This window comes from Nannobrachium achirus (genome assembly GCF_963921795.1).
Source record: "Nannobrachium achirus genome assembly, chromosome: 11".
Classification (NCBI taxonomy): domain Eukaryota; kingdom Metazoa; phylum Chordata; class Actinopteri; order Myctophiformes; family Myctophidae; genus Nannobrachium; species Nannobrachium achirus.
In genome coordinates this window covers 36,638,248-36,661,725 of record NC_137820.1, presented here as the reverse complement: position 1 = coordinate 36,661,725, position 23,478 = coordinate 36,638,248, and the positions used below count along the sequence as shown (strand labels likewise).

The 23,478-nt window shown below is 41.9% G+C and overlaps 1 protein-coding gene across 3 annotated transcripts; it reads right to left on the bottom strand.

Moving 5' to 3' along the window:
• Positions 1-363: 363 nt before the first annotated feature.
• Positions 364-23,449, bottom strand: LOC308293753 (pseudouridylate synthase 7 homolog). 3 transcript variants are annotated; one of them, XM_080736374.1, is made up of 17 exons: positions 23,360-23,449; positions 21,544-21,752; positions 20,961-21,099; positions 20,468-20,552; positions 19,765-19,887; positions 18,983-19,127; positions 15,190-15,301; positions 13,740-13,817; positions 12,668-12,796; positions 11,098-11,223; positions 8,805-8,866; positions 8,234-8,394; positions 7,407-7,533; positions 6,193-6,294; positions 3,716-3,845; positions 3,357-3,448; positions 364-2,767 (listed from the first exon to the last, which is right to left on the bottom strand). In XM_080736374.1, the coding sequence occupies exons 2-17, from the start codon at positions 21,740-21,742 to the stop codon at positions 2,631-2,633; spliced, it is 1,947 nt and encodes a 648-aa protein (XP_080592500.1). In that variant the 5' UTR covers positions 21,743-21,752; positions 23,360-23,449; the 3' UTR covers positions 364-2,630. The 3 variants fall into 3 exon arrangements, with proteins under 3 accessions (XP_080592500.1, XP_080592499.1, XP_080592501.1); XM_080736373.1 differs by having other exon boundaries at positions 23,364-23,443; XM_080736375.1 differs by having other exon boundaries at positions 20,961-21,096; positions 23,364-23,443.
• Positions 23,450-23,478: the final 29 nt, after the last annotated feature.

The following is a 23,478-nucleotide window of genomic DNA, read 5'->3' as shown; positions in this document are numbered from 1 at the left end:
AAAGAGGCCAGATGATGATTTAGTAAATGCTCCTGCACTGACTTGAGCACGCTATGCATAAACTGTAGCCAACGTTTGAACACCGTTTCAATTCAAGGTAGCAAAGAACTGAATGAGAATTGTGCTGCTTCCTGCAGATCAAAAGCCTGAGTAGACGATAGACCAATTTTTTATATATACTGTATTATATATATTTTTAAGAGAAATATCTCTTTAAGGCCACTAGAGGAAGTCTGATTACGTACTTATTATGTTTTACTGAAGGCTGCCTTTTTAATCCAAAGAATGTCTGCACAGAGTTGGCATCTTCAACATCGATGTGGTTTATGAAAGAACTTGCAACAAATACATCAATAATGATCTTATCGCTCTTTATTCGCCCTTAAAGAGCAGTCCAAATAAAAGTACACCTATAAAAACAAAAGTTCACTTCTCTGTACAACATTTTGTACCACGTGTGGCTATCGGTTATACACTTGTGCAAGTTATACATCTCAAGAGAAGGGCATGTCTCCATGGGTGGTCCCTGGGTGGTCCCTGAGAGCACCACAAGTCCAATTAAAACCCATTTAGGCCTGGAATTATTGAATGCTTTAACCAGTGAAAAATAGCAGATATACAAGCTCACAGCGCGGCTGCGAGCTTGTAGATCTGCTATTTTTGAAAAAGTGAAAATGTGTGCAAATCTTTGAATATATGTATTTTCAAAGCGAACGTTTGTAACTAAAATGTTGCTTCTGGGGGGGTCCCTGGAACTAAATGTTTTGAGGTCTGTGGCCAAATACATATCATTTTGGGGGTCCTTCAACATGAAAAGGTTTGAGAACCACTGACATAGTAGTCTCTCAAGAACAGACTAACTGAGCTCCAGTTAAAAACTCATCTACTGCCATTTAAATATGCCTTCTTTGGGATTTCCCCGCCAGAAGTCTCCATAGACTTCCATGTAATTTATAGTGCACAGATCATGCACGCCCATGCACAGATCATGCACCATGTTTGTGCAGTTTGTTCACAGCTTTCAAACAAAAAAAAAAACGATTGGAAATCCGTTCAGGCATTCTTGAGATAATAGCCATTATGTTTTACATGTTATGTAAGCAAAGATGGCTGAAAGATGGGGTTGTATGGGGTGGAACATGCAAAATCGCGATTGAAATCATATTTACTAGATTTAATGGGGTCCAAAAATAATTTTAAAAAAAACTCGTCATACTTGTCATAAGCAGAGTGGACACATAAATATAACTCGTCAAACTAGTCATAAGCAGTGGATGAGTTAAGTGAAAAGGACCTTTTCTTTGACGATGGCTAAGCCAGATTGCTGACATAGAAACACAGGTTTTTCAAAAAACCTTAGAAGGATTCAAAAGACACTTATAGAATCGGGTCAAAAATAGCAGATCTACAAGCTCGCAGCGCGCGCTGTGCTATTTTTCAATAGTTAAAGCATAAAATAATGATACACAATAATGTGTACCCGTTCTGAATGGGTTAAAATGCTTCTTTATGCACAACCTGCCAAAATAATCAGCGCATTTGAGAAAAACAAAATCCTGATAAAAAAGATCAAACTAAAAATGTGATAAATTGGTGCTTCTTTTGGCGTAAGTGGATTAGATAAATTCATATCGCCATATATCCCATAACGCACACAAACAAAATACACTATAATAGGGATGGGATGATCATAATCGCTTATCGCGATAGAAAACAATCGCTCACAATAATCGTATCGCAAAGACTTTAATTAATCGTGAAATTGTCCTGTGTCATTGAGCTGCAAATTCATCACCACTTAAAATCCTCTGTACTCGATGAAAACGGACGTGTAAAGTACGCAGGTAGGCCTACGCTCTTACAGTATTTCACTCTACATGAATCGGTTCGCCAAAAAAACAGATCTACAAGCTCACAACACACGTTATCAGCTTGTAGATCTTTTATTTGTTGGCAAACATTCCCCCCCATAGAATAGGGATGCTGGGGATTCAACGTTTTTCTTAAAGGTGATACACCATGAAATTTCACTTTTCCCATTTTAAAACCTTTTTTTGGGGTCCCACTAGCACCTTCTATCCTCACAAAGTCCCATTTCTGACCGTTGTGTCTTTCTCTGGTTTTGAGAAGGCTATCCAGATTTGCTACCGATTGTGACGTCATCTGCCGATTGTGACGTCATCATAAAAAATAAAAAAATTCAAAAACTTTTTTTTTTTCAAAAGAAAATGTTTTCAAAAACATTTTTTTTTTGGTGGGGGGTGGGGGGGGGGGGGGGTGGCGCAGTTCAGGCCAAAGGTGGTACTGCAGCTGAAATGCTCTGAGAGCCATTCAAAAATGAGAGAGGCTCTCTATTCAGGAGTGGTAATTTAGCCTCAAACCTTTTGAAAAACGTTTTTGGGACATAAACAATATGACATAAATACTTTTTAAATGCATGGTGTATCACCTTTAAGCGGATTCAGATTCATCACGATATCGTTAATCGCAATTATTTTCTTGACATGTAGTTTTGATATTGTGCCATCCCTAACACTTTACACTCACACAGCATTTATGCGTGTTGTTGCCACAGTAAAGACGGACGCTTTACAGCGGCGGGGTGGACGTCTGGGCGGGGCTGGGTGGTGTCAGTTCAACCACGTGGTGTTGAGCTGCGTCTGGTTCTTGATGCTGGTGTCCATCTTCAGCACCTCCCTGATGGCCATGGTGGCGTAGGTGGAGGGAGGCAGGGAGAACTCCATGCGCAGGGCGCGATACTTCCCCTCTGATAGGGGGAACAGGAGGACATGGTGATTTCACAAGTTTATAGATCTGCTATTTTAACTCAGGGGTTCTCAACCTTTTCAGGCAGCAACCCCCAAAATAATCATATTTTAATTGGGGACCCCTCCACCCTGACGAGCACTAAGAGTTGAGGCATTACATTTTGTATAACACAGTTCTATTGTGAAAACTAGAAGATCTATATGCTCACAACGCCTCGGTTTCAGAAGGTGTTTTTATAAATCCGCCTCAGGTCTAAATGGTTTAAGAGTGATAGATGAGAACATGCATCTCCACTTAAAGGAGTACTGTCACCTACAGAATATTCTTAAAAAACAAGTTAATACCTTTATGATGTCATTGTGGGAATGCCAATTATAAGCCAATCAAATTAATTGTCTGTATAGCCTGACTGTATGACTACTTACTGTACTGGTCAGCTGTTGTTGGGCAGATTACACTGAGACAGTTTCAGACTGTTTCAGGATCCACACGGGAGAGAGACCACATGACCTACTGTATCATACTATTATAATTTCGGGGCTGACAGCGGACCTTTAAGAGACAAAACAAATTGATCTGGCACTGACCTTTGTTGAAGACAGGAGCAGGTTTCTTGTCTAGTTTCTCTACATCAGTGTGGACCAGGGAGATCTTAGGGTCATCATACCGAATCAGCTCCCTATAAGACAGGAGAGAAAACCACAGCTTAATATAATATGATGAGATGATCAGATAAATCATCAGAATTTGATCAGGCTAAAATAGACAGGGAGAGCCTACTAAGGAGCAAGGGACCAGGTTACTGTCTTCCCAATACAACAAATGTAAACTGGATCTCGAAAGGGGCTAGTACCTGTAGACCTTTGTCGGCAAAATAAAAAGTTACGACGAAGAAGAAAAAAAAAAGAAATAATAATGATAATAATAATAAAAGCCGTGTACTAACCAGCTGACATCACTGGGTCTGATGATGATGCGTCGGTAGGCTCCGGCTAAAGAGTAGTCCTTCACTTTGTGTCTCATGTTGTCAATATCCAGGCCGTCTGCTGAGAGCAGCTCCCTGTAGCCTGCACCCACTGCCAGGGGACCAGAAACATCAGCTTTATTTAGCCCATTTACACCTGGAAAGCCTAGATGTTGTTTATAGCTTCAATCCAGCAGTGGTGGAAAATGTACTTGCATGTTTTACACAAGTAAAAGTATCAATGTAGAAATACTGTACTCTGTTAACTCATTGAGTGCCAGCCTATCACCACTAGAGGGCGCCCAGTGACCAGAGAATAATAGAGATATGCTGGTAATGCATGCCCAAGCCCTGGAGCCATGACTTTTTTTACAAAGGAAAGGACACTTTCCTTTGTGCATGTACAGGAAGAGGATGAAGTTAGCTTGAAGTTAGCTATTGGCTACCAAGCATTTTAGAAGCCTTATTTTCGTCAACTTAGCCATGATTAAACCTTGCACACCTCATGCATGGGAAAAAAACAGAGAAGAATGAGCTCTAAAAAATCCAATGCAATCCTGGATTGCATTGGAGTGGATTTGTGCAGTTTGTTCACAGCTTTCAAACAAAAAAATCCGATTGGAAATCCGTTCAGGCATTCTTGAGATAATCGCCATTATGTTTTACATGTAATGTAAACAAAAATGGCTGCCCTGTATGTTAGATGGGGTTGTATGGGGGTGGAACAAGCAAAATCGCGATTGAAATCATGTTCACCAGATTTGATGGGGTCCCAAAAAAAAAAAAAAAAAATTCAAAAAAATTTTTTTCAAAAAAAAAAAAAAAATTTTTTTTTTTTTTTTTTTTTTTTTTTTTTTAAAAAGCCGAACTTGTTCGGGATCGGCACACTACGATACGCTAATAAAGCCGAACTAGTTCGGGATTGGCACTCAATGAGTTAAAATTAAAAGTCCAGAATTCACAATGTCCTTAAAGGGGAAAACCGGTGTGTGATGTCATCACGGTGTGATTTACAATATAAACCACACAATCAATCTTTCAGTTCTAGGCAACACAGAAGGGGGGGGGGACTTTTTTTTAATTTCCATACAACTCCTCTATAGGTATATTAATGACATAGTTCAATATTGAAAATGGGTGGTTTTCACCTCAAGTAAACCTACAAAAGTATTGGCATCAAAATGTACTTGAAGTACAAAAAGTAAAAGTATTCGTTGTGCAGAATGTCCCATTTCAAGTTTTCAAATGTGCAAACATCTTTTGATAATAGCAGGTCTACAAGCTCACAATGCATCACATCATGACGCAATTTGAGCTTGTATATCATCTATTTTCAAAAGGCCAAAATGCATATAGAGTATGGCTGGAGTGGTTAATGTATGTTTTGTAATAATAATCAAAATCTACAGTAACTGGTAACTAAAGGTTTCAAATAATTGTAGTGGAGTAAAAGTACAATATTTTGTTCTGAGATGTAGTGAAGTAGCAGTAACATTATTGGAAATCTACTTAGTTACTTTACACCACTGCAATCCAGGAAAGCATCCATTTTATTTTACATATCATTGCCTTTTGGGCAGAAACGTCCTATCTGCATATTCTAACTTGTGTTTTTTTTGTAAATTACCGCCCCACTTGATCACACTACAGCATCACACAAAAGCATCAAAAGTAGCAGAAACACAAGCTGGAAAGAGGCGTGAAGCGACACGTTTTGAGCTTGTAGATCATTACGTTATTTAGACAGATGCTACAGGTCTGATGTTTACCGTGTCTAGGTTATTTGAAGCACTACGTAGTTCTCTTTGCACTCACTGTTTACCCTGTTTGTTGACAAGGGTCCATGCCATTTACTCTGAGGCTCTAAATGCTTCAATTGTAAATTGTCAAGAAAACCGGGGTGACTTTTAGGGCTTGACCCGAGGTCTCCACTCTCCTGCGTGCGTTTGTGTTGTTCTGTCATTACCGTGCCTCATTTATAGTAGGGATGGGATGATAATCGTCATTATCGTTTCTTCTTGTGATAAAAAAAAAAAAAAAAAAAAAAAACACTCACAATAATCGTATCGTGGAGATTTACATTTAAATTGTCCTCCGTCATGCACTGGGATCAATTCACCTTTTATTTGTTGAAGTGCATATCTGGTACTATGTAAACCCTCAATAAGTTGTCAAATGGACGTGGAAATAAAGTACTTTATACAGTCTTTTTTTTCATTCTACCAAATCTCTGCCAAATAATTGCCGATCTACAAGCTCGTTGCAATGTGTTGTGAGCTTGTAGTGAGCTTGTAGATCAGCTATTTTTGGCAAACGTTCCTCCCCAGAATAATGGATATTTTGGTTATAGTGATAATATTGTAAACCGCTATTATTTTGCTTATTATTACATTTACATGTCGTCCCATTCCTAATATAATTATTATATACATGTAAAATGACGCTGACAGCCAGCTTACCGTGGTGAGAGGGGTAAATGACGTCGAAGCCAGGCAGAGGCATCACAACCTCGTGGATGGACTGGCCCTCGGCCTCCTCTGCGGACAGTACGTGAGCCGTGCCTTGACAAGACATGTTAGGATGAGTCAGTACTGTAGAATTTCCTCCATGACATGTCCATGACACCTGCATAATTGTGCAGCTTATGAACAGTATACAAATACTGTTTTCACTTTTTTTTTCGAAGGCCAGCCATTTTTGTGGTAAGGTTCTTCTTACATAATTTCATCTGGCTCTACCAGCAGTTAAGGTGCTCAATTAACACTTCAAAATCACACCTAGTGTGAAGTGAAATTGTAAAAAAAGTTAAATATCATCAAGCGTTCAGCTGGCCAATCACAGCACGTCCTGCGAAGCTTGGCCAATGGGACCCTGGGTGTACAACAAACTTTGAGCCGGTTGTGCCAAGATGTAGGCCATATCTAGGCCAGATGTAGGCCACACTTCACATTTTTTGGGGCCCGGACATTTTTTGGGGACCAATGATTTTTTGGGAACCGAGTGCTGTGCTGTGAGCTTGTAGATCAGCTATTTTTGAAGAACCGTGATCATCTTTGCAAGTCTTTGAAATGTTTGAATATATTGCCCTGATTATAAATGTCTTCTAAATCCATCTAAATCAGTGGTTCTCAAACTTTTTTCATGTCAAGGACGCCCCAAATTACATGTATTTGGCCACGGACCCCCCCCCCCCCCATCTCAAAATATGTTTTTTCAGGGACCCCCAGAAGCAGAGATTTGAGTTACAAAAGTTTGCTTTGACAAATATAAATTCAAAGATTTGCAAAAGATTTCACGATTTTTCAAAAGTAGCGGATCTACAAGCTCGCAAGTGCAGCACTGTGAGCTTGTATACCGGTATTTGCCTCTTTTTTCTTTTTTTTTTAGATATGTTTTTGGGCTTTTATGCCTTTATTGATAGGACAGTAGACTGACAGGAAATTGGGAGAGAAATGGGGAGTGACACGCAGCAAAGTTGGTCGGGATCGGAAATCGAACCAGCGACACACTGTCAGGCTACACTGAGCCTATGTGGTCCTGGAACGGTAGGCCAGCGGGCGCCCCATATTAGCCATTTTTTAATAGTTAAAGCATAAATGCATAAATGGGGTAAACAAATGAAGTAAAGTAAAGGACGAAGTAGAAAATCCCAGTAAGCCTGTTGAGTACCAACCTCCCTTGAGCACCAGGTCACCCTCTACAGCTTTGAGGCCAAAGGCCTCGATCCTCCGGCTCACCATGGTGTTCCACATCACACTCTGGTAGCTGTGGATGTACATCAGACGGTTGTTCCGAGGGATCTGGCAGAAGAAAACACATGTCAGCATACACCACGGAACCAACCCTCGCTTCATATTTGATGATTTACATTAAGCAGGGAAACACAAGGTAATACATCAAATGCATAGAAATAACAATCTAGGATCATATGTAAACAAAGTACCTATCAGTCTAAACGGTATAAAATAACATAAAAAACTATAATCTGGGGGCGCCCGCTGGCCTACCAGTCCAGGCACATACCACATAGGCTCAGTGTAGCCTGACAGCGTGTCTCTGGCGACTACCTTTGTTGCGTGTCATTCCCCCATCTCTCTCCCCACTTCATGTCAGTCTACGGTCCTATCAATAAAGGCATAAAAGCCTTTATAGCATAAAAGAAATGTATTAAAGCAAAACTAAAAATAAAGAATTAAAAGAAAATAGGGGCAACAAAATATAACTAAATCGGTTATAAAAGTAGATTAGGTGTGGAAAGCAAGTCTGAGGAGGTGAGTTTTGAGCGTGGTTTCAAAATAACAGAGGGTATGGGGCTGCTTTGATGTCATGCGAGTTTGAGTTTGCCAGTCTAGAACCACTGTCCAAGATTATTTCTAAATTACACTGATCCGGACCGGTCCAATACGCACGTTATGGGTATCGGAATTGGAAGGAAAGAAATGCTATCAGTACATCTCTACATATGATCAGCTGGGGAGTCATGGGCTATAGAGAACCCACCAGTCCGAAGGCAGTGATAATGTTCTTCTTGCCGTACTTGGACAGCCCCCGCAGCAGCTGGCCCTCCACGCAGCGCTTGACCGGAAGCTTCCTCAGGGCAGCTTCTGGGTCCTGGGTCTTGGCCCACTCCTCCCTGCACTTCAACATGTAGTGCTTCTCCGCTGCCAGGCGCAGAGAAGGGACAAAGGCACTACAATTACCAACGGCACAATTCATTATGTTAGAACAGGGGTTCTCAAACCCCCAAAATAATCATATTTTAACTTGGGGACCCCCCCCCCCCCCCCCCCGCGGACCCCCATCTCAAAATATTTAGTTCCAGGGAGTTACAAAATGTTTGCATAAAAAATACATACATTCAAAGATTTGCACACATTTTCACGAGTTAGCAGATCTACAAGCTTGCAGCGCGGCACTCGGTGTGAGCTTGTATATCTGCTATTTTAAAATAGCTAAAGTATATAAAATAATTAAGACCCCTCTACCTTAGGCCCTCGTAACTCAGTCCCACTCTCCCCCCTCCCCCTCCCTTGTGACGCCCCTGGGTGTGATTTATAGGTGTTGGGTTTACCTCCAGGACGAGGCTTCAGAATCAGGTCGATGACCTCATTCCAGTCGTTCTTCAGGATGGCTCTAAACGCAGATGACAAGAACAGACATCGTGTCAGAGTTTTCTTTCTCATGTTATGTCAGAAGAACACATCAGTTTCAACGTTAACAAATGTGGCATTCAGCATAATCACACGCTTATCCAGAGCGTTATATGGTATCGTATGTAAGGTCCCACCAACAACAAGGCTGAAGACCCGCTGAAGGGAGATAGATCATTTTCCTGGAACCAAACTGTGGAAACGACCTGAAAAAAACCTGTGTTTGAAAACTCACTTTTCCTACTATTTAGGGAAAGTTAGCCTATTGCTACATCAATCTGGGAACTAAATCTAAATCACTAGCTTTCTTCACAAATGTGTTCATAAAGGTGTCTACTATCACCTCTGAACTTTGTCAAACCCAACTCCCTTGACATACTTTGTGGGAGCCAATCAAAGTTGGGGGTATCAGGATACCCAGGGCCTGGGATTAAAGGGGGAAAAATAAAAAATGGCCAATATGAACGTATGAAGTGTGTAATTAGGGTGTTGTTGGGCTGCTGGATCCATTCCAACCATTAGTTATAAGTAAAAATGACTCCTTGGCCATAAAAAAGGCCTAATTGGCTAAGGCTTAGCCAATCATGTCATTCGAGTTCACCTGTGTCCTGTTAGTCCCTATGTTTTAAACCCTGTGTTTGAATGTTCCTTGTCAGATTGTATCATGTTATCATGTGTGTCATGTGTGATTACCCACCTGATCTTGAATAGTTTTCATGAATTCAAACACTACTCCAACCTTTTTTTTTTTTGCCAATATTATATGTCTCATGGACACACAAAAGTAAGTGTGGCCTATTTTATGGCCAAGGAGTCATTTTAACTGAAAACAAATGGTTGGAATGGATTCAGCAGCCCAAAAATATCCAAATTACACACCTCATACGCTCATATTGGCCATTTTTTATTTCCCCCCCTTTAATCCCAGGCCCTCGGGATACCCAATAACTTTGATTGGCTCCCACAAAGTATGTCAAGGGAGTTGGGTTTGACAAAGTTCAGAGGTGATAGTAGACACCTTTATGAACACCTTTGTGAAGAAAGCTAGTGATTTAGATTTAGTTCCCAGATTGATGTAGCAATAGGCTAACTTTCTCTTACTATACTTGGCGTTCGATGATTCAGACTGAGAGTTGCTGTTTCCTTCTAGCAGTGTGTCTGTTTTGCAACCTCTATGTATTTTGTGCATCGTTTTGCTCTTTTAGTATTTTTGAGCGGTGCAAACGCTCCTACACTTGAGTGTCCGTGTGTTTCTATGTTACTATCCATCTATGTAGCCTCAGCTGCAATACCAGCACAGCAACAACAGCTGCAGCCACCAAGTGGTGCTGTCCAGCAGCCTTCAAAAGTACACACACATGCATGCATGCACGCAGCTTTGAAATGAATGGACAGCACCGCTCAGTTCACAGTCACACTAGTGTGATTTTTTGTTACCGAGTGTGCAGCACTTTGGTTCAACACTGTTGCCTTAAATGTGCTCTATACTTAAAGGAGCTATAGTCAACTTTTTCCATTGTAGGGCCAACACTTAGTTTACACCCTAGTGTATAGACTAGAATGTAAACAAAGTGTCGGTCTGACAATGGCCAAAATGATTATTTTATCATTATTTTACGCTTTTTGTGGTAATTGCCAGACCCATGAAATGGGTAGGCCTACATAAGCAAATGTCGGTCTGTCTGTCTGTCCTGGTTTTCTATATAAAGGGTATATATGATGATGACATGCCTACAAAAGGCATGATGTCATAAATGATGATGACAGACAGGGGGTCTGGCACAACCAGGTTGACCAGGTCTAGCTTTTGAATAGAAACACATATATGAAGCTTTTTTTTTTTATAAAATATTTTCGAAACATTTTTATTTTAGCATCCGTTTTTCACAAAAAAGTTGACTATAGCTCCTTTAAAGTGGATTGGATATACTGTACAAAGTACAAGGTTGGAGGTTAAGAAAATTATGTTCACCATTTACGCCAACATAAACTGACAATTATCTGACCAGAACACTTAACTTTTAGTGTGAAGTCGATGATATGATGTGATATAGTACTTTATTGTCAGTTCACACTGAAATTTGTCTTGCGACACAGCAAGTCATGTATGCGACACATAACGATAGTTTATGCATCCCCAATATAAACCGTCAACAAACTGCAGGTGCAGAATGCAGAATGATGCAATGATAATTTCCCCAGGCCAAAGCCTACCTGCCAACCTGGTACGTGGGCACCGCCGTGGTGCCAAAGCGCTGCATGCCATAGTAATTGATGAAGCCAGTCTCCTTGAGCGAAGTCAAGGCCTGCTGGACCTGCTCGTCTGTTCCTGTGATGTTCCTGAAATCAAAGCATGAGAGCAAAGAGGATGGAGACGGTTGTTGGTGTCTAAATGTCACCTGCACGGTATGGTACAGCAGTGGTTCTTAACCTGTGACATGTTTCTTTTGATCATGATAATATCTATATCAGGGGTCTTCAATGTTTTCAGGCCAAGGACCCCTTAGTTGAGAAAGAGATGAAGCAGGGACCCCCACAACCTTTTCATAGATTCCATATAGTTTCATCGTTTGACAGCACAATCATCAGTGTATTTTGGATTCATGTCAATTTGTGTTTTCAGATATTTAACCACTTGAACCGTCAATACTTAATAAACTTGACCTTTGACTATGTACTTAATCTGATCTTTTTTCCCCTCTACACCAAAGCTCTTTAGCCAAAAATAGCAGATCTACAAGCTCACAACGCCTCGCTGCGAGGCGTTGTGAGCTTGTAGATCTGCTATTTTTGGCTTAAGTTCTCAGAATACGGACGTTTGGGTTCAAGTGGTTAATATATAAAAAGGAGGAAAAAAATAGGTTTCTATCACACAAAGATTTGGAGGACCCCCTATAGTAACTCTGAGGACCCCCTAGGGGTCCCGGACCCCCTGTTGAAGACCCCTGAACTACACGGTATGGTACAGCAGCAGTTCTTAACCTGTGACATGTTTCTTTTTTCTTTTGATCATAATAATATGATTATTTTGGTGAGTCGCAGCCTGAAAATGTAGAGAACCACTGCCCTATTCTATAGGACCTACCAGTCTGAAGATAACCAGTAGGGGTCAGCAGTGACAAGCTAACACAAGTGTGCAGAGAAATCATGCTAAGGCAGTCATAATGTTACAAGCTATACAGTAGCTGTGATGGATAACAAAGCACATCTACAGTATGCTCTTTGTTTACGTCTGTCATACATAGTTTGCTTCTCTTCGGCATTGACCACATACATTTCCTTCCCCTTTTAAGCATGCCCACAACCATGGTCAGATTAGGTCTAAAATGTGTAACTTCACAATCGTTCAGTGACATTGGCTGGCTGGTGTAGGGCCTGCCAGATAAGAAAAAATAAATCTGTGATCGGCCCCAAAAAACGTGATCGGAGCACCCCTAGCTCCAACCATTCTGATTTCAATTCTGGTGCCACCGAGAGGGCACCTTAAATTAACCACATGAAAGCTTATGTCCCTATGCGCTGTAGATCGGCTATTTTCAGCAGAGAAATTTGGCATAGAGGTAAAAGATACAAAGTATAGAGCCCTGGGGAACCCAGATCAACAACGCATATAGGGCTAAGCAGAAACCATATAGACCTGTGGGTACATAAACAATGACACCTCTTTTCTTACTGCTCGAGGTGCAAGCATTAACAGCAGTATATTTGAGCAACCTTTGAAGAGATGTTTATTCACCACCCAGTGAGAACAAGTTCCATTTCTGGACCCGTAAAACCTACTGACCTGAGGACCACAGTGAAATGGTTCCCCTGCAGCTCTCCCAGCTTCAGGGGGTGGTTTTTGTAGCTGAAGTTTCCCAGGCGGAAGTTCATGAGGCACTTGTTGAGGTGTAACAGTCGTTCTGCTGTGATCCTAGGGGAGAACGGCACAAGTCTCTGATCAGTTACAGGTACATCAACTAGCCAAACAACCGGAAGCTAGCCTCACACTACAGGATAATCAGGACGATTTGTGGTCCCCTCCCCCCCGACAATCGAGGGTGGTCCCTGCTAAAGGCCTCCTGATCTACTCAAGAGATAGCCTGGGATCACTACCATCTGGTCAGGAGCGGAAACGGCCTACACTTTGGCCGGAAAGATCAAACCGGAAACAGTTTAACCCAAAATGATTCCCGCGCTCAAGGGCATAATTTTAAGGCCTACCGAATAAAACCCTTTGCCGCGTAGTTTTGCTTATGTTGTAATAGTTTGTTTGGTATATCCATCTTTTAATCCAACTCGTAACACTACTCTCAAGCATTCAAAATGGTTATTGGGGAAACAAACGGGGGGGGGGGGGGGGGGGGCAAAAACAAAGCGATGCCGCTTCTTCTTCCTTTTCCTGATCTTATTTCCGGTTTAGGCCACGTCTAGACCGGATCACACGGCCAGTTTAAAACTAATACCAGGGCAGATACCCTCACAAAAACCTGCAGTAATCCTGGTCTCTATAATGCCTCCCCCTGGCCAGCCGTGGCACCTGATGGAGGGGAAACGAACTGGTTGGAATAACGTGTTCCTTCCACGCGCTACGTCCAAACCGGGGAAATCCCCCGTCAGGTGAAAAGAAGCAACTTGGACTCCTCATGCATAGAAGGAAGCATGAGGTCAGTCCGCTGTCTCCCCAGGCGCGGCAGAGGGAGAGCAGAGCCCAGCGTTACAGTTTAGACAATTGGCACTGGGTGAAAACATGGGTTACAAAAACGTGGGATTAAGTAAAACGAATACCAGGCTTTTCTCCAAGATGGAAAGTCTGGTGATGCGAGGTTACTCAAGAGATGTACGATAAAACATTTTCAGACAAGTAGAACACTCACTTGTGGACTGCAATCTCCTGTACAGTGATGGCTCTCTTGTCCTTAGTCCCCATGTAAGAAAACACCGTGGGGGCCATCCTGCAGTAAGAAACATCCATATTCAGTACACATATTAAATGGTAGACGGTTAAATCATATAGCACCTTTATCCAAAGCACATTACATTCACCCAGTCAGGGGTTCAGTGTCTTGCTCAAGGAACCTTCCAATTCCCAAGCAGAGCCACTGCCAGACATTCACTCTTACATTATGCATAACACTACATATATATTACTACTATATTGCACTAAGTTGCCTTGTATCTCCATAACTTAACTTTTTTTGGTTCTCTTTTTTTGTTGCTGCAGATGAATGCCACAGAAGTAGTAGCTGGAAAGTGTGTTTTTATAAATATTTAACCAATGAAAAGTATTAACAAGAACTTGTGTCTAAACAATAACTACCCGTATTTTCCGGACTATAAGGCGCACTTAAAAGCCTTTAATTTTCTCAAAAAACTACAGTGCGCCTTATAGTCCAGTGCGCCTTATATATGGATCATTCATTGACATTGACATTCCCTTTAGCACAGCTCCATCTGTTGGATGCATAAGGCAACGGTAGCGTCTATTATGTGCGCCTTATAGTCAGGTGCGCCTTATATATGAAAACAGTTTGAAAATAGACCATTCATTGACAGTGCGCCTTATAGTCAGGTGCGCCTTATAGTCCAGAAAATACTGTACATTGGATCCATTCAAATGCAGGTTCTTTTTTTTTTTCCCATATCATGAAAAGTAACGGTTTTAGACACTCTGTTTGGATATCGTCCCCTTCTGGTGGAAACCTCATAATATGTCCAAAACTGTTACAGCAGATCTACAAGCTCAATACTCGTTTTCCAAGCACCGCATTTCAAGCTTGTAGATATGCCATTTTTGATATATGTGGGACGCCGTAGTATGATCAAGTAGGGCATCAATTTACCCCAAAAAATACAAAAGGTTAAATTATGGAGATCAGTAGGGCTGTCACAATTAGTACATAATCGTCTAATCGCACTTATTTGACATAATCGCAATTATTTTGTGATAATCGTCATAATCGTTTACAATGTTGAAAAATGTTTATATATGTTCAAACGTGTCGTGAGCTTGTAGATCGGCTATTTCCACTATCAATGTTCTTTTTAAAGTGTAAAGTTGTCCAATATGTCCTTAATTTCTTTGTATATTTGGGTTGTGTGTCATATCTGCCATGTGCAACTTCAAAGCCTACAACCAAACAGAAATGTAATTGTCAACGACAAAAACACAATTAAATCGTTAATCGCAATTATTTGAGTGACAATTAATCGTCATATAAAATGACAATCGTGACAGCCCTAGAGATCAGAGGATTCTGCCCGACAGCGACGACGCCCTTTGCCATACAATTTCCGCATCAGTAGATTTTGTGAAGGATCCCAGACCTGAGGAATTTGGAGAGGACATTGATGGCCTCCATGGTGTCCTTGTTCTCCTTGTACAGCACAAAGTGACAGAAATTGCCGCGGTTCTTGGGCCACGAGTGCTTCCTGGGAGCTTTAATGGAAAAAAGGAGGGAAAAAAGAAAGAAAGTTAAAACATAGAAATAAAAACAAGATAATCAATACATAACAATCACCTCAGAACTTGGCATACTGACTTGCAATACAATTTCATCATTGCATTGCGAGCCAGAATGGAAATAAATCCAAGTCTTTTTTTGAGGAACCGGAATCTATCTATTCCATCACATTTGGAACCATTCCCGGAACCAGTTTTTAATCACTCTATCAGAGCTGGTTATGTGGACTTAATATCTGCTATACAATTACAATACCAGTGGTTCTCACATGTTCTAATTACAAGGAACCGCCATAATAACTCTGAGAGTGTAGGAATGGAACCAAATGGACCTGAAAGGATCCATTTTAGGTTAAAACCTTAAAGGATCCTAGTCATTACAGCACCATACATATTAATGATCTAAAATTAGCCATGTTTATAACACAGGCTGACTTTAACATCTCCCCTGTGCTGTGTGTGGACTATACATTCTTACCTGTTGGTGTTTTCACCTGTCTTTCACCTTTGTCCACCACAAGTAGAGCAAAAAGGAGGATAGGACAATGTTACTGAAGATAAAATATGTTTATGGATTCATGGACACGGTGAAGGGTGAGATGGAGTGTTCTGCCATCTGCATGCAAAGGCCAGGGCAATGGTCTCTGTTGTTTTTATTAACCAATTGGACCCTAGCATACCTGTTCCGGGCATGGCATAATAGGTGAACGTTCAGCGAAAATGATTAGAGATGTGCCGATTGATCGGTGAGTGAACGCGATCGGCCGATAATGCCTCTATCGGCTTTGATCATATACTTAATATACAATGTCAATGTTTTGTAAGAAGAATTATTAAATATATAAATGCTGCTACAGTAACAATAAATAGAAGAATTTATGGATTTGACGCTGTGATCGGGAATATTGGTAGCGGCAGATACTGATTCCAGTTGAACGGTGATCGTATCGGCCCCAGAAATCACAATCGGAGCATCTCTAAAAATGATGTAAAGCAAAGTAGTTTGTTGCGTGGTTGTGGATGTGGTGGATGTGACAACAACGACCCATCATCACAGACAGTTTGAGCTGATATTTGATTACATGTTTTGGTTGAATGCTCAATTCCGTTTGGCCATGCACTGCATTGTGCAGCCCGCTGTATCTCAATAGAGAGTATGCATGTGACATCATCGTACCTGGAAGTTATGTGGGAACGCCTACTTAGTGGCAAAAACAAAACAGTCAGCAGGAGTCATGAGGAGTCAGCAGAGTCATGAGGCTTCCTACACACAGTAAAGTCATGTACCCTCTCCTTGTCCTTTGAGAATGAGGGGGGAGGGTGTTGTCCAATTCATTCTCTATGGAAGTCGCATGGTTTCATGCCTCTTCCAAGCCTCTTGGCTTAAATCAAGCTTGATTCTTGGCTTAAATCAAGCTTGATTCAAGCCAAGAGGCTTGGAAGAGGCATGAAACCATGTGACTTCTATAGAGAATGAATTGGACAACACCCTCCCCCCTCATTCTCAAAGGACAAGGAGAGGGTATATCACTCTTTAGTGTGAATGCAGCCTGAGGAGTCAGAAGAAGTCATGAGGAGTCAGCAGGACTGTAGAATCTCACATACGATTTACGGTGTGGCTCTGAGAGGTTAGTCGTCTATATAGGAAGATATGAAGTCAAGTTCTTCCTCTTACAGATATATAAGAGGAAGTGAAAGGTGGATGGTCAACATGGGCTGAGAGCTTCCCCCGGATATGGTCAATCGATGCCAGTAAGTAGCCTTGGGAAACAACGGACACAGTATGTCGCAGGGACTTAACCCCAATCCAAACCCTGATGCCGAGTACCAAGCAGGCATTGGGTACCATGTTAAGTCTTTAGTGTGACCAGTCCAGTCTCAGGGCAGACACTGACCACCAGACCACTGCGCTGGTTCATGTTTCATGAAGCCATACCGTTAGTATTAGACACCATCCAACAATTATTGATTTCTTTAATTTAGTAGCCATGTAAGAAGCAGAATAATAAGCCATTCATTATTGCAAAACAAACATCTTCAGGGTGATTCAAGACCTGGCTGTCACCTTGCATCAAGGGTTTATTATTGTATCCCAGATGCAGCGACCCAATGCCGAGTAGAAATAATGCTTGATTGATTTGATTTATACTTTGATGTGTAGATCTGCTTTTTGTCAGTGCAAAACCATGAGGACCAAAGCCCATCATGTGATACAATGATGGTTACCGTATCACTAAGAAGACAGCCAAACTCCTCCTGTACTTAAGGCACTTTTAAAAAATCAAACCTCGGTTCGAAGTGAAGCGGTGAATTTCTATTCTATGTGTTCTAGAGCTATGAAATCTGTGTTCTAGATCTATACATTCTGTGTTCTAGATCTATACTTTCTATGTATAGATAGACAGATAAAACCTCTATTCTGAATTGTTATTTGAATAAGGTTTTCATAGTAGCATTAGTTGTGGATAACCTGACTTTCGCCAGATAGTTGCAGCAGTGCGTAACGCTCTGCCTTACATCTGGGCTCTCTCGGGCACACTCGATGTAAGGGGCGGGCCATTTTTTGAATTTCTGTAGCAGGTGATTGGATGTGGCCGTTTCTATCACAGTCTGGGAGTGCCAACTCCAACCACTCATATTGGCCTGTCTGCATGACGTTGCACCCAGAATCCGCCTCCTGGGTTTCCACGTGGTCTGCAATCAGACTCTATTGGCTCAGAGCCGCTCAGAGCCCGCCCATAGCTGCCGCTGATTGGTCCGGCCCGGGACTTTACGAGTGTTATCAACTCTGGCCGAGCAAGCCCAGATGGTAAAGCAGAGCGTTATATACGCAATGCTGCCACCATCTGGCGAAAGTCAGGTAAAGTTGTGGATGCAGTAGGTGAGAACTATTGCATGTACAGGACAGATAAAACCTTCTGGACTGATATTCTGGACGTATGGGACAGATAAAACCTGTTCATTCTGGACTGAAATGACCATATATGGACATGAGGTGACAGACATTTTGTTTTTGATAAAACCTGTTCATTCTGGACTGGAATGACCATATATGGACATGAATCACACATTTTGTTTTTGAAAAAACCTGTTCATTCTGGACTGAAATGACCATATATGGGCGTGGGACACACAAAGCCACTCATTGGAAGCGGCTTTCACCGCTTCAAAAAATCTTTTTTATCTTGTCTGAATTTGTAGTTGGCAACATGCAGGTGTTCTGGCCGTGCACATGCGCCCACACATTCAAAGGTATGTCCCCCGCCATAGCCACATGCAACGGGGCATATGAGATGTTCATATATTTTCAAACACTTTCAAAAATAGTGGAAATAGCAGATCTACAAGCTCACTTGTTGTTTCGAAAGGTGGCGACAACCACCTGCTTCCTCCGATACACATGTAGGCCTGTCACAATCATTACGTAATCGTATATATTCGTAATTATTTGAGAAGCTGATCTTCAAGCTCACAACGCGTCAAAACACTATGTGTTATTTAGCTTGTAGATTGTCTGCAATGAGAGTTAGTGTAGACTGTAGAGGGGAAAAAAGTAGTTGGACAAGAATAGACCCCTATGCAAACCCGTTCAAAGTATATACAGTAGGGCTAAGTGCTTAACAACTAATTGCGTGTCATGTCGCATCTCCAAATTACCTGCTAAAGCCTTCTTGCCAGCAGCATGGTAGGCCACTATGAACTTGCGACCTTCTCTCTCCTCCGTCTTCGTCTCCAGGCCAGGGAACTGAGTCTTGATGGCTTTGTGGACCAGCGTTCGCTTCTCCTTTGTATCGTCGACTACCTACACACATTAACATTGCACCTGAGATCAACTTCTCTTCGACAGCCAAGGGTTGGCATGTGTGCCTGAAAAGCGTTCAAGTTTGATCAAAATGGCACTCAAAACACACAGCGTTTACAGTAAACCCTGGCCTTGTTTGTCTTCTGCAAACATGTTCTTGACTTGTTGATTAATCATATACTGTACATTATACTGTATGTGTGTGTACATAACATTTTTCCAAGTAAAAGTAACAAGTGAAGAATAAAGCTAAGCACATTACAAGACATTTAGGCCATGTTTAGACGACGTCAGTAACTAGAGAAACGTTATTTGGGAATGCTCTGCCTCGCGTCTCCATGTAAACGGACAATACGCAAACCGTGTGATGTCATGGCTCACAGTGCAGAGCCGTAGAGCCACACTGCATTAGTGAACATAAACAAACAGCTGTGAAAGAAAGTAGAACAGAAGTGGTACGCATGCGTGACTGGTCTATCTGGCAGTGTGTCACCGCCACATAGCCACCTGGCATGCACACTACAGCGTATTCGATCATTGTTGCGTCTCTGTCTCTAACGCAAAATAAAAAGTTGGGACGCCACAGACCGAAGTCTAAACATGGCCTGTGGCACACGGGTAAGAAAGGGAGTCTCACCTCTATGGAGACGTTGCCCTCTTTGTTCTTGAAGAGCTGCAGCTCTCCAAGCTGTGTTTTCTGCTCCTCGGTCAGGACCTCCGTCTCCTCTGTGGGCTGCTGGGGCTCAGGCTCTGGAACATCCTGAAAAACACCCACCCAGTACAGAGCGCTTCAATACAACTGAACATCTGGGCCCAGCTGCTGGCTTTAAGTTGGTCATGGAGGGTCCGACATTGAGGAACTGGAATCGGTTCCATCACATTTGGAACCGTGTTTTAGCACACTGTCAGAGCTGGTTATGTGGACCACCATAACTCTTGAGTGTACAACGGTCCCATTTGTACACTCTCCGAGTTACATACAGACCTATAGGAACACCAGGCCTATAGGAATCGTTAAAGGAATTAAGGACCCCAACCCTAGATGTGACACCATGGTGTCAGTATAGACATAAGAGTAATGGATAATTTCTGACATTGGGACACACAGATTTGATTGTCACATATTTTAATTCATATTATTACAATTCAGATATTGGCTTTTGTCCTCCAGTAGTAGAAGTAGGTTTCTTTGACTCAAGCAGAAAAGGAATTGAACTTAAATCTTTAATAGAGTGAATCATTTGACTGAGTAATGGCCGTGTACTGCTCGACCCCCGCTGCAAATACTGTGACAAAGACAAGAATGACAATACATATATCTTTAAAGTATGTTATCTCACCTCAGCCTCTGGGGGGATAGAGAGGTCGTCTAAGCGGGAAATCTTGCCTTGTCTGTTGATCTCGTGCACCACAAAATCTGAGTATCTGAACACAAAGGCACACGACCAATGAAGGACGTATCGAGGTAAATGAAAAAAAAAAAAGAAAAACTAAAAGAATACTGCTTCCACCGGGGGGTAATTCTTTATTGGTAACGTTTCGAGTTGGGGGGCTCTTCCTCAGACCTTACTGGGAACAGTAAAGACAGTAGGACTGAGGAAGAACCTCCCAGCTCAAAACATTACCATTAAAGAAATAACCACGATGGGAGCAGCATTCTGGTGTGCGGATTTTATGTTATTTATTTATTTACTTATTTTCATGTAGAATTATTTATCTAGCACCCAGCCCAGCAGGACAGGATTTGTGTGCCTTTTGACACTGTGTGACACCTTTTCTCACAGACTTCGAAACAAACCACTCTTTAGTCTTTAATAGCATCAGGGCACTAACCTCTCCTTCAGGATACCGGAGAACCCCTCATGTTCACTGACGAACTTCAGAATCCCCACGTCCAGCTCTGTGAGGCCGTGCTTCATCATGTCCGCGAAGGTCTCTCCATCTGCCTCCCCGGTACCACCGCCAGCTCCTTCTACAGATGGGACAATATGAAAATTACATGTCACAATTATTGTGGCAAAGATCTTTGAGCTTAACAATATTATCGCGATGATCAAAATATACTTAAGACTTGGAATGCCACTTTAGTTAACCACTTCAACCAGCATGCCTATTTTGAGGAACATTTCCCAAAAAAGGTTGATCTACAAGCTCACAATGCATTGTGAGCTTGTAGATCTGCTATCGGCGAATCGATTTGTGTAGAGCAAAGATAAGAGCGCACAAAATGCACCCTTTACAGGTCAGTTTTATCAAGTATAGAGGGTTTAAGTAGTGATGAATTTGCAGCTCAACAAAAGCTAATTCGTCACAGTGTATGACGGAGGACAATTTCATGATAAATTAAGCGTTTTCTTTTATTCGAAGTCGCGATAAACGCTAAATGCCATTATGGTCCCACCCCTAGCTCCTTCACCTCCATCTTCTTCTTCTGCTGGCTCTTCCCCCTCCTCCTCCTCCTTCTCCTCCCCATCCTCCTTGGCGGCTCCGTTCTTATGGTCGCTCTGAACTCGGGGTCTCTTGGAGGACGGATCCGTCTCCTCGTCTCCAGGGCAGCTTCTCTTCTCTCCGACCGGGGCTGCGGCAGCAGGGAGTGTGGGCTCCAGTTCCGCCATACAGACACACCTAGAACAGAGGAGATGATCACAATTATTACTAGTAAGACGCCTCAGGGTGACATCGGACCAGTTACCCATATATGGAGATCCATGTACTGTATATAGTACATCCCTTTTATGCCCATACATGGAGATCCCTGCCTGAACCAACCACACAGATATGGGCTGTCTTCCTCCTTATATGGGCATTCCCATATGAAGTCCTGTTAGATATAGGCTTAATATTGATGATATCAGGGATCTCCATATATGGGCATAAAAGGGATTCTGTTAGAGCGGTTCCCAAGACATCACAACATACAATATCTTGTATGCCTATACATGAAGATCCCTAACTGAACCAGCCACACAGATATGGGCCATGACTCTGCCATCTGGCAAGTGATATATATCGATGACATCAGAGATCTTCATAGTTCATATATGGACATAAAAGGGATTCTGGGGAATACCCATATATGGACTTTTACATGTCACAGTGATGTGTCAAGGGAACCAACCCATAGACTGTAAAAATGTGTACACACATGTCTACATGCAGACAAGCTGTGACATTTCTCATGGTAAACTTTGGTCGCAATTATTCTTTTAGCATTTAGCAGACACTTTAATCCATATCATATCACATACATCAAGGGTCTTCAACAGGTGGTCCAGGACCTCTCAGAGTAACTACAGTGGGTCTGCCAACTCTTTGCGTGATGGGGAACATAATTTAGAATATTAGCTGAAAATAGCTAGCTCATCTCTCTTGTAGAGGGAAAAGGTTCAGACCAAGTACAAAGCCTATGGTCAAGTTAACTAAATATTGAGGGGTTAAAAAGGTTAAATGTCTGAATATAAACATTAACATGAATCAAAGACAATGTGTGTCAAGTCTATTAAGCTAGCTATGAAATCTAAAAGGTTTAATCTGCAACACAATTTGTAGCCTATACAATATATGCAGTGGGGGTCCCTGCTTCATCTCTCTCTCTCTCGGCTAATGGGGTCCTTGGACTGAAAAACCTTGAAGACCCCTGACATTCATCAACTGCGATTAGGCCATTATATTAGCATAATCATCATAGCATGCCAATCATAGCATAATAGCAGAGGTGGAAGCAAGGCACCCACTATTACTATTACACACAGTAAAATCCCTGTTAATTTAATTCAGAGTTTAAAAAAGGGAACACATGGACCCCACACAGTTTAACACTGCAATAACGATACTGACATCAACATGGATTTATATGTCATTGATAGATGAACGCCGTGTTAATAATGATGATGACTTTACTTTACCCAGGGGACGCAGAAGTGAGGTAGCAAGCGGGACAGCTCAAGTGCGTTTTGGGACACACAGCGTTTAAGGACACGCCGATACAAAACTGAATTTGGTCAGAAGACAACAATTAAATGTAGTAGTATAGTTTTAATTTAATCATTCATAAATTACTGTTAATCTAGCGATCTTCCCGCAGTGTCAACAACAGCAAGGGCCGAGCTGAGCTGCTAGCCCATGCTGCTGTGGCTGGACACTAAACTAACTGTGTAGAATGTGAATAGAATACGCAGTTTGACAGTGTGAGGAAACCTGGTGTTTCTCACCGGAGCCGATGTAACGTTTACCTACTTATTTCTGCTGAAGATGTGGAGGATGATGACGAACGGTCCAACTTTCAATGGCACACGTGTGTGTGCGTGCGTGCGTGTGTTTGTTGTGTTGTGTTGTGTGTTCTCTTACCCGG